Source organism: Syngnathoides biaculeatus, chromosome 10, assembly GCF_019802595.1.
Source record: "Syngnathoides biaculeatus isolate LvHL_M chromosome 10, ASM1980259v1, whole genome shotgun sequence".
NCBI lineage: Eukaryota > Metazoa > Chordata > Actinopteri > Syngnathiformes > Syngnathidae > Syngnathoides > Syngnathoides biaculeatus.
In genome coordinates, this window is record NC_084649.1 from 21842758 (window position 1) to 21854990 (window position 12233).

Sequence of the window (12233 nt, forward strand, 5' to 3'; positions counted from 1 at the left end):
ATTCCACGTAGGTGTGAATAGTTGTTTGTTTATATGTGACTTGCGGTTGGCTGGCAGCCGGTTCAGGGTGTACCCCGTCTCCTGGCCAAAGATAGCTGAGATAGGCTCCAGCTCTCCCTCCACCCTTGTGAATATAAACTGCTCAGAAAATGGATGGTTGGATATTTACAATGATCTGTGCATCTAAAATCTTATTAGCCTGGGGGTTCCTCAGGGTTTTGTTTCGGGGCCCCTTATTTTCTTGTGTTTGTCTACTTATAGTTGTTAATTTGCTATATAACCAAGTGCACTTTTCCACCTCATCTGATGGATGCAACTGTATGTTTTTTCATCAAACAACTGCTAAATGATTTCATGCTGTCTCACATTCCAGGTATATCGTAGAGTGCAGCAAAGATGTGTTGCCCCCAGCATATCTGCAAAGAAGCGACGTTTATAACCTGTCATCCATCGCTGCACCTAACTACAAGGGGCACATCCGGCCCTTTCACAGCCTGAATAAAAATGCCTGGCCTGACAAGAAACTGTTGAGCTTGGATGAGTCCCAGATGAGTGCCCTCCAACTGGCTCTCACTAAGGAGCTCACCATTATACAGGGACCCCCCGGCACTGGTAATCTAAGTTCCTTTCAGAAACATTTATTAACTCACCGATTTTTGTGGAGCTGCAAAGATATTATTCTACCGATGATGTGATTTTCTTTAGGAAAAACCCACGTTGGATTAAAGATAGCACAGGCTCTTCTGGATAATGAAAATGTTTGGCAAGATCCAGGGGGAAAAGCTCAGATGCTGGTTGTGTGTTACACCAACCACGCGTTGGATCAGTTCCTCGAGGGTAAGCTGTGAGGGCAGTTGAATGGGATGTACAATCAGCGATGGGTCACATTTGATTTCAAAATGGACAGATTATTCATTGGCAAGGTAAATGCAACAAAAAAAAAAAAGTTAAAATGGGTCCTTACCCACCCTGTTTATATGTAACATGTACCTCCCTTGTGTTTACAATATTTCACTGCCCCATTCCTGTTTATCAAGCTTAGCGTTTTGTTGAATGAGAATTTCAGAAGTTTTATATTGACAATGATAGACTTTAATTGAATAAATCACCATGTATTTAATTTTGTATTCAAGGGATCTATAAGTTTATGCCCAGGGGCATCGTGCGAGTGGGGGGCCGCAGCAACAGTGAACTCCTGAAGCCTTTCAACCTGAGAGAACTGGCTACTTCACTCACGTTCAAACAGCGACAGCAGTCTTACCTGCGCCACGCATTCACAGAGGTGAGCTTCTAATCATGTCGGCGACGTACATGGAACAAGAGTTCTTCATAAGTCGAGATGTGTCTATCGCTTAGCTATGCCAACGCAGTAGCAAAGTCATGGTTACATTTTTTTTTTCCATGAAAAATGCATTCAGCCCAGAAAAAACAAAGATGAAAGTAAATGCATCCGTAATCCAGCGTGCCGCCATATTTCCATTGCTTGCCGATCATAACCTCAATCAGCTGTTCGTCCCAAATATCATCTGTCGCAAACGGAGTTCAGCGAAATCGACTTGATTAAATCAATCTGCATTTTAAAGTCTTGAAGTTGATTCTTGTCTTTACGTATGTGTTGAAAAGATTCACTCGGAGTTGCGTGGTTTGGAGAACAGGCTTAAGGAACACAGCCACAGAGTTCAGTGTTCTCGAACCGGTATCCTGCAAGACGCAGTCCTCGAGAAATTCATGATGGAAAAGCACTGGAGCAGTCTGCACCAACCAATTGTGAGTCCTACGCATGTTTTGCTTACACCGTACCGTATCCATAGAGCCTGCACAAGGCGCAAGACAACTGAGCACTTGCATTGGCCCCCGAGAACAATTAAGGGGCAACGGGGACTGGAGTGTAATATATATATATATATATATATATATATATATATATATGTATATATATGTGTGTATATATATGTATGTATGTATATATATATATGTATATATATGTATATGTATATATATGTATGTATATATATATATATATGTATATATATGTGTGTATATATATATATATATGTATATCTATATATATATATATATATATATGCATATATATGTATATAAATAAATATAAATTTTTCATTTTTTTATTTTTAAAGAAATAATATTTTTTGTGCACTTCACATTTGTCCATTTATACCTAATCATTCAACTTTAAATGTTCTTTTTTTTTTTTGTAAACCATTTTTTTGGGTGTAATGTTTATTCAATCCTCTGTTTTTTGTTTTTTTTTTAAACTCCCTGATCAGTGATCGGCCCAAAAAATTCCAACCATATAAAGTAAAATGTAAAATGTAGTTCAACACTGTCACAATAGTTTTATGAATGATCAATCATCAATATTTTGGACAAAAAAATCAATGGCCACACAATTTTTAAAAAAAGTCTGTGTATTCATGTAAATGCATGAAGTTGTTATTAAAAAAAAAATCTTTGTCAATGCAGGATCTCGGGATATGGATTGGGAAGTCAAATTTAATGACGGAATGGTTAGGTTTGTTTCCTGGAGCCATCCTGCAGATGGAGACAGAGGACGGAAATATGGATGAGGGTGAGCGAGAAGAGCTTGTTGGCTCACAACAGTGGTTTGTGCAAGTTCTTGATAAATCGACATAAGAGCAGGAAATGCATGGAATTGGAATTCCTCAGATCTGGATCAGGCCACGATCAAATGAGGACTAAATAACAAAAACATATTAATCAAATACATGTCCGTAAAAAAAAACTTTTACAATTCACGATGGCAGAAAGTTTTTGACCTGCACAACAATGCATCTCAATAAAATTTTGAAATGTTTAACTTCAATGATGATACAATTTATGTCAAGTATGCATGATGCAATTCACTCCAATTACGATACAATTTACTTTCTTTACCAATACAATTTACTAATAACACGATTCCCTCCAACTAACATGATTCAATTACTTCCAATTACAGTACCAGTCACTGTGATTTGACAGGCGCGTATGCGCCCGCGTGCCATCGCACTCGCAAATCTGCACAGCCGAGCACGAGAAATCACGCACGTAAAATTCGTTACAAGTAGAAATAATAGATATTGAAAGATGTCGCTTATTTCGTGTAGTCTTGACCATTTTTCCCTCTAAGCCTGGACCACTGCGCAATTGTGTACTTGTGACACACTCTCAACGCACATGAAAACCGATCCAGCGCATTGAACCACAGCCTGACGTCTTTTTTTTTTTTTTTTAACACGGAAGTACCGAGCTTCTGCTCAGCCTACTTCTACTTCCGAGTTTACCCGACACCGCCCCACTCTGCTCTTAAAGGATTAAACTCATAATTACAAATGGAACACACACCCATAGCTTTATATCTGCGGGCATGACTGACCACACCTGTACGTTTTTCAAATTTGATACGATGCATTTTCATGTGTTTGACTCAAAATATGACACCGAGCAATAAAATGTGACTCACTTGAATTATGGAACATTTGACTCCCAATTATATGATTCGTTCCGACTCATTTATGATGCTATTCTATGCAACAATGAAAAGATGCAAGACAATGCAAATCAATCTTGTGAAAATCTGAATTTGTACAATTCCTATAAAATACAATTTACTCTGATTACAAAGCAAGTCATTCAAATTTAGATGTGATTAACTACAAGTTAGATGCCAACTTGCTTGACAAATCAAAAAATGTCTGTGCATGTCTTCGGGATATGTAGAATTGATGATGTTTAATGTGGCAAATAGTGATTCTTCAGTTCCTCATTTTATATGCCACTGCATTATACATATTTATGCCGATAAATCGATTCATATCTTTTTAGCATCGCGAATGTCTATAAAATCAGAATGGTGCTTAAGACTTATTTGAAAAATGCATTTCTGATGCGGCAGATGAGCTCATGACAGAGCCTGAACAAGAGGAACTCATTGACATCACAGAGGAGGCCGAGCTGATCCAGGCCGACCGCATCATCGAGGACAACATTGATGCAGGACGGGGCAAGGATCCCAAAATGGAACGTCTCAGGGAGGCGATGGCCCTCAAAAGAGTTCAGAAATCTATGCTGGCAATGAGCATGGAGGAGGATGACAAAAAGCCTGAACAGACAGAGGAAGAATGGACGGTAAACTCTCAGTAACTGTCACTTTAATCCCACTGATGACCGTCGAGTCCAAGGTTAACAATTTGTCCGACAACACTTCTTTCTTCAGCTTCAACGGGACCAAAAGCGGAAGATGAAGCGCAAAATTCTAAGAGAGCTGAGCGACCAGACCGCTATGAGTGAAGCAGAGGAAAGCACAATCCTGGATATTTGGGCCCTCAGCATGGCAGACCGATGGAGACTCTATCGGTCGGTCTTCATTGACACCCATTTGCCATGGTGGTTGTCGCTTGCAGTGGTGTAGAACTGCACTGACTAAACTCAAAACTGATCATTCTTATCTTTTGTCAAGAGGGGTGATTTGATACACTTGTAGGTTTGTATGTGATTCTTCGCATACATTTCCAAACATATACAAGGTTTGGGGATGGGGCTTATCATTTAGGTGTTGATTGTGAAAGCCTTCTTGATCAGAGGCCCAGTGGCAGGCCAAACATTTGCCACCTGGACCTCGAGTGAGGGCTTACTGGAGGTAATGCACCTCCAGAAACCACCACTACCCAAAAAGGTGCAGGTGAAAACCAAATTGGGTTTTTATCAGGATGCGCCCTGAGAGTGACTGGATTTGGAACCAGCTCACCCGAGATGGCGGTTTCAAAGTTTATCTAATGTATTGAGATAAATTAAGCACAAGTGACCCTCTTGTGTGCCTACAGGTTGTGGATTGTACGCTACAGAGCCGCCCTCCGTAATGAAACGGTAATCTACGAAGAGGAATACCAACAGGCTGCGGATCGATACGCTGAAATCAAACGCGATGAGACTCTCACAATTCTTCGGATGGCCAAGGTACATACGGCAAAGCTAGTAGTGGTAGTCCCTCAAAATCAGAGTTTGGCAAGTTCGATCCAATTCTGAGCCACTTATCCTCACAAGAGTCGTGGGCGTGCTGGAGCTTATCCCAGCTATCTTCAGGCAGGAAGATGACTGATTGCTACCCTGAACTGGTTGCCAGTCAATCGCAGGGCACACACAAACAAACATTCACACTTATGGGCATTTCAGGGTCCCCAATTAATGCATGTTTTTGGGATAGTGCCCTGGAGAAAACCCACGCAGGCACGGGGAGAACATGCAAACCACACAGGGAGGGGAGGGCTGGGATTGAACCCGGGTCCTCAGAACTGTGAGGCCAACGCTTTCCAGCTGCTCTACTGTGCCGCCACATGAAGTACAGTTCAGTTGTATTTGACTTTTAAGTACAATAAATACATTTGCAAAGCATTGCCACAATCAGGACGAGCACCGCTTCCTCCATGATTGTTATTGATGTTGTTGGTGGCTCTATGAAACAATTATATCAGGTAGCATTTTTATCTCTTGGCTCCCCCAACAGCTTGATTTGAAGACCAATGCTTGTAACAGACAGAACACAGAGAGATCGTAATTCGTGTCGTGCAGTGTTGCCAGTATCCTGACCGAGACCCGGCACGATTTTCTAGCAGTAGCCAGACGTAGTGGCATCGTGAGGGATCAGACTTGCCTTGTCTAATCCGAACCTGAAGAGAAAAGTAAAATTCACAACTTTAAACGGATGTCCTCGAGCAAAACAATCCCAATTGTTCCTTTCTGCTGTCATAAGGTCATCGGCATGACAACAACGGGGGCGGCCAAGTTCCGGAAGGTCCTACAGGAGCTGTACCCGCGTGTGGTGATTGTAGAAGAAGCAGCAGAGGTTCTCGAGGCTCACATCATCACCGTGCTGAGTGAAGCATGTCAGCACCTCATTCTCATTGGAGACCACCAACAGGTAGGAGGCAACACAGCAAATCAATACAGTGAACCTTCATCTAGTCACTCATTTATCTGTTTTTTGTGCTCATTTCATAAAGTTCTTGTCTCGTTCTGGGTTGTGTTCCTGTCACCCATGTTCACGTTTTTTTTGTTTTGCTTGTTAAGTTCATCCATCCATCCATTTTTTTTTTTTTTTTTTTTTTTTTGCCACTTATCCCCACGATGGTCGCGGGGAGTGCTGGAGCCTATTCCAGCTGTCAACAGGCAGGAGGCGGGGTACACCCTGAACTGGTTGCCAGCCAATCGCAGGGCGCGTAGAGACACTCACAATCACACATAGGGGCAATTTAGAGCGTCCAATTAATGTTGCATGTTTTTGGGATGTGGGAGGAAACCCACGCAGGCACGGGGAAAACATGCAAACTCCACGCAGGCGGGGCCGGGATCGAACCCGGGTCCTCAGAATTGTGAGGCTAACGCTTTACCAGCTGATCCGCCGTCCCGCCACTAAAGAAAATCAAATTAAAATATAGTTTGGATGAAGAGTATCATGTATTTATATTTATTTTCCTCAGGACAAAAATGGCTCTGATTTGGTAGAATGGCTCACCTATTAATATATTAACTCTTTTTTTTTTTTTTCAGGGAGGCGGGGGATCAATTCCAAGCATTTTTTTGCAAAAACAAAAAACCAAGACGATGTTTGGGTTAGAATTAGGTCCTGTTAAATGGATCTTAACATTTTTTCCCCGTCCACTTTTATACTCAACTTCTCACACGCTCATAAAAGTAATCTTCCATTTCTGGAATTGTCATAACCATGTAGTGGAGTCGGCTACGTTTTAAATGTATGGAGTGCAAAAACCAGAAGGTGGCACTGTTGGTTCAGTTTTATTTGGTTTGCTGTCGCAAGAGGCTGGAGAGAAAAGAAAAAACGACGGACTGAACAGACTGAAATTCAGAACTGACTGAAATTTTGCCCATCAAATAAATGCGCGTCAGTGGTGTAAGCAATCGACATGCTGTCAATCCAGCCATCCATTTTCCACGGCGCTTGTCCCATTATGAGCCACGGGGGTGGCTGGAGCTGTTCCCAGCTGATTTTAGTGAGTGAAGTGAGGTACAGCCACGGTTGGCCGCCATAATCACACGGCACATACATACAAACAAACAATTACACACATCTAGGGGAAATCTAGTCTTCAATCTACCTTACATTTATTGAGAATGTGGGAGGAAGGGCCACAAGATTTGGACATAGAACCTCAAAACCGTGAAACCAGGATGCAAAAGCCAAGGTCACAGTGTTGCTCTTAAAATCTCCTAAATTATTTCTGAACATGTATTCTTTCCACAGCTGCGGCCCAGTTCCACAGAGTACGACCTGGAGAAGAACTACAAAATGGGGGTGTCCATGTTTGAGAGGCTGGTCAATATGGGACTTCCTTTTGTCAGACTCAACCAACAGGTCGGAATGTTTTTACCGGCGCGCTGTATGGCATAACTTTTCTATGTTTAGCAGGAGAGAAGATTCATTATGCCGTTTACATTTCAGCACCGCATGAGGCCAGAAATTGCCCGCCTGCTGACGCCACACATTTACAAAGAGCTGGAGAACCATGACTCTGTGTTGAACTTTGACAACATTAAGGTCTGTATTGTGTCCTTTGCTGTATTACCCACCCCTTTCGTACCAGTGATGCCTGTTTTGTGGATACAAAAATTCAAGGGATATTTTGGTGGTTTTAACAACAAACTCTGGAAAATCATCCATCATTTTCTAGAGTGGTTCTCACCTAACTTTGGGCAAGAAGTGGGGTAAACCCTTGACTCACTCAATGTGATTTGACAGGCGCGTGTGCACTTGCGTGGCATCGCACTCGCACATCTCCACGGTCGAGCACGAAAAATCACGCGCGTAAAATGTTTTATGAGTGGAAATGTGTAGAAAGACGTCGCTTATTTTGTGTAGACTTGACCAATGTTCCCTCGAAACTGCGTCACTTCGCAATTGCGCACTTGTCGCACGCTCTCAGCGCCCATGAAAACCGATCCAGTGCAGTGAACCACAGCCTGACTTCTGTTATTTATATTTTTATTTATTAACATGGAAGCACACAGGCTCCAATGAGCTGCTGCTCTGCCTACTTCTACTTCCGAGTTTACGTGACACCACCCCACTCAGCTCTTAAAGGGGTAGACTCATAATTACAAACAGAACACACACCCGCAACTTTATATCTGCGGGCATGACTGTTGAACCACACCCGTAACTTTTTATATCTGCGGGCATGACTGACCGCACCCATATATTTTTCAAATGTGACTGACTGGATGCCACCTAATTGTCAGGCAAAAAACACATAGACACCAAAAAAACACTGTCTTCAATCAAACTAATGTGGATGTTTTTGGGATGTGGTAGAAAGTCGTAATACGCAAAGAAAACCCAAGGAAAGTCCAAACAAGTATGGAAATTCCAGACAAGAGGGTGAGATTTTCCAAATTCAAACGATGTACCTTGAAACTGTCGGGCAGATGTGTTCCTTACTGGGCTACTGTGCTGCGCCCTTTGGAAATCAAACAAAATCTTCCAGGAGGCTCCTCGATGTTTTTAAAAACAAAACCATAACAATTTTAAATGTGACATGATCTATTTTTTGGTAACCACTCAAAAAGAGCAAATGAAAACAAAAACACTTGACTGTGAGGCAAGGAAGCATTTGATTTCAGCATTTTGGAACCCATTTTTCACAATATTAGATTTTCTTGTGAGAACACCGTAGTTATCTTTTAAATTCTGTCTTACAGGGCCTGAAAACCAATTTGTTCTTTGTGGAGCACAACCAACTTGAAAAACAGTTCAAGGAGGAGGGGAAAAGCCATCAGAATCTGCACGAGGCCACGTTTGTGGTTGCTCTTTGCCGTTATCTTCTCCTTCAAGAATATAAACCAGAGCAGATTACCATCCTAACAACCTACACGGCGCAGTTCCAATGTCTGCGCCGCCTTATGCCAGCCAGCCAATTCTCAGGCGTCAGAGTCCACGTTGTGGATAAATATCAAGGAGAAGAGAATGACATTGTTTTGCTGTCTTTGGTGCGCAGCAACCTGCAGGGTAAAATCGGCTTCTTGAGCATTTCCAATCGCGTTTGTGTCGCTTTGTCTCGGGCCAAGAAAGGTCTCTATTGCATTGGCAACAGTGATATGCTGAGACAGGTCAAGCTGTGGAGCGACATCTTCAGCACCTTGAAGGAGAAGGATCAGGTCGGGGGTTCCCTAACCCTGTGCTGTCAGAATCACCCAGAGCGACAGGTCCGAGCCTCTTGTGCTGATGATTTCAATCAGGCTCCTGAGGGAGGCTGCACCCAACCCTGCGAGTACCGTCTGGACTGTGGCCACGTATGCACAAGTGTCTGCCACCCCTATGACCAGGAACACAAAAACTACAAATGTGTCAAGGACTGTACAAAGATTATATGCTCTTTGGGACACAAGTGCCCACTTGTTTGCCATGCAAAGTGTCCAAAGATTTGTCCAGTCAATGTTGAAAAGATCATACCTAAGTGTCAGCACAAACAGATGGTTCCCTGTCATCAGGACCCAGACACCTTCCTGTGCAAGACTCTTTGCCAGAAAACACTGCAGTGTGGAGATCCCTGTGACTCGTTGTGCGGACTGCCGTGCACCAGCAGGTGCAAGGCCAATGTTATGCTAAAACTAAGGTGTGGCCACAGCCAGATGGGCTCATGTTTCTATCAAACACAAGAAGACGAGCCTTTGTGTAAAACCCCGTGTAAGCAGCAGCTTAAATGCGGCCACGCCTGTGGCGGAACGTGTAGTCAGTGTTACAATGGTCGCTTTCACTTGCCCTGTTCTCGTAAGTGCGACCGTCTTCTGATATGTTCTCACAAGTGCGCGGGGCCCTGTACTCGCGACTGCCCCCCCTGTCAGAAGCAATGTGAGAACTGTTGTGTCCACAGCAAGTGCATGAAGACGTGTGGACAGCCCTGCACTCCGTGTAACGAGCCTTGTGCTTGTCAATGCGCTCATCAGAGCTGCACCAAGCTTTGCCATGAGCCATGCGATCGGCCGCCGTGCACCCAGCCCTGTGCCCAAACCTTGGTTTGCGGCCACCCGTGCATTGGACTGTGTGGGGACAAATGTCCCAACAAATGTCGTATCTGTCACAAAGACGAAGTCACAGAGATTTTCTTCGGAATGGAGGATGAGCCTGAGGCTCGCTTCATCCAGCTGGAAGACTGTGGACACATTATCGAACACGTGTCCATGGACACATACATGGCAATGGATGACGAGAAGAAGGGGAACGAAGAAGGACAGGTGGCCATCAAGTTGAAGGAATGTCCAAAGTGTCGAACTCCGATTCGCAAGAACCTACGTTACGGATCTCACATTAACAGAAGTCTGGCAGCGATTGAGATGGTGAAGAAAAAGATAAATGGGGATGAAGTTGACATGAAAAACCGCAGTCAGGTGCTTGAGACTCCTCTGCTGAGTCTACGTAACCAAGGTTTGCTTGAGGAAGACCAATACCTGCATATCCATCGCATTCTGACCAGCGACTGCATCACGGCAAATGACATATGGGTCCTGGAGAACAAGCTGAACTTCCTGACAAAGATTCAGAAATTACTGACGTTTGTACGAGATCAGACAAACGCTGAAGTTGACGAGTTCAGGAAGACGACCGACATCTTCCTGTTGTGGGTCAATAACTCCAACCAGAAATTCACTGAGCAGCAGATATTTGATTTACAAAGGGAGGTGCAGAGACTCGTGCTCTGGGCAGAATTCATCACCCTTTACAGCACAGCAGTGAAACAAGGGAAAAGTAACTATATTGAAACCGAGAAACAGATAGTGGATGAAGCGTTGGGAAAGCACGGCCAATTCACCGAGCTCGATGAGCGAGGAGCGAACGAGGCCATGAAGGTGATGAAGCAAAAGGTGCCCGTCACAGGTTTGAGGATCAGCGATGAGGAGAGAAAGATGATCGTTTCGGCCATGAACATGCGGTCTGGACACTGGTATCAATGCCCCAATGGCCACATCTACGTTATCACGGAGTGCGGTGGGGCGATGGAGGCTCGACGCTGCACCGAATGTGACGCTACCATCGGCGGGAGTAACCACAGGCTGGCCAGCGGCAACACAGTTGCGTCAGTGATGGATGGGGCGCGGCACGCCGCTTGGTCCGAAGCCAACAACCTCATGAACTTCCAAGATCTTTATTTAGACTAAGCTTTTTTTTTTTTTTTCTTTCTTCCAATTTCTAAAGTCCAGTGAACCTTCACCATTTGCATTGATTAGGGTTGGGACTAATGCTTGATGTGAGTAGAAATCTCATGCTTTATATTTGTCACAAACAACTCATGATTGCTAGTACCTGCGCTATTACCAGCTGATCCGCTATTAACGTGCACCGCTGCCAGTTATGTCTGAGACCTGTTTCTGCATCATCCGGAGAGGTTTACCGGTCCGGTTTCTCGAGCGGAGCTTTGCCAACCTGCCGGTCGCTGTTGGAATCTTCCATTCTGTTTGCAGTTGAGCTGGCTAGCTTGTTAGTAGTAAATGCTAACATGAGATCTTAAAAGGATGAGGGGAAAAACAAACAAACAAACAAAAAAAAAACAATATTAAACAAACTATTTCTGTTAAATATTATTTATTCAACGGAAAAATAAGCCGGTGAGCAGAGTGGAAATTCACGATTTGTACACAGATGTGTGAAATTTGTGATGAAATTTTGGTCCTCAATTCACCTACCGAGCATTTGTGGACTCTATTCCACCTGACTTATTGTGAGGAAGCGAGGTGTTCTCCGCAGGAGACGGCTCAAGTCGAACATGAAAGCGTCTGACTGAAATCTCATCACCACGTGAACTGTGGTACAATAAATTGACATGCATAAAACAAAAGTGGTCACTCCGATGTCGTAAATTGTGTCGCTTTTGTGGTATTGTTGTAATTGCTTCTACTCCTTCCTTGGTTGTGCCTGCTGTGGTTTTTTTGTGTGAATGCACGTGGGTCAATTTGACCCCTTCCATGTTTAGTCATCAATGAAGTAAATAAAAAGAAACCAAAAACATCAAATCAGTGTGTAGTTCTTTTGTGAATTTTGGAAAACCCTTGAAATTAAATCAGTTTTACAAAATTTAGTTAAGGAGTACATATGAGAGGTGTTAAATTAAAAAGTGGTATCGTTATCAGTATGTCATACGACATTGTTCAAGCTTTCGAAACATAAACGTGGGTCATTTTGCCAGGTTACTTCACGCATGCACATG

At 43.4% G+C, this 12233-nt stretch overlaps 1 protein-coding gene across 1 annotated transcript in view; it reads left to right on the top strand.

Moving 5' to 3' along the window:
* Positions 1-12039, top strand: part of znfx1 (zinc finger, NFX1-type containing 1) — a 20985-nt gene extending 8946 nt beyond the window's left edge. The window contains exons 9-20 of the mRNA XM_061831623.1: positions 374-612; positions 706-837; positions 1134-1282; positions 1624-1767; positions 2485-2590; positions 3917-4149; positions 4238-4377; positions 4845-4977; positions 5771-5938; positions 7280-7390; positions 7478-7573; positions 8734-12039. Coding sequence (XP_061687607.1) covers positions 374-612; positions 706-837; positions 1134-1282; positions 1624-1767; positions 2485-2590; positions 3917-4149; positions 4238-4377; positions 4845-4977; positions 5771-5938; positions 7280-7390; positions 7478-7573; positions 8734-11187 — 4105 coding nt within the window. The 3' untranslated portion in view covers positions 11188-12039. The remainder of the gene's footprint in view (positions 1-373; positions 613-705; positions 838-1133; positions 1283-1623; positions 1768-2484; positions 2591-3916; positions 4150-4237; positions 4378-4844; positions 4978-5770; positions 5939-7279; positions 7391-7477; positions 7574-8733) is intronic.
* The last annotated feature ends 194 nt before the right edge of the window (positions 12040-12233 follow it).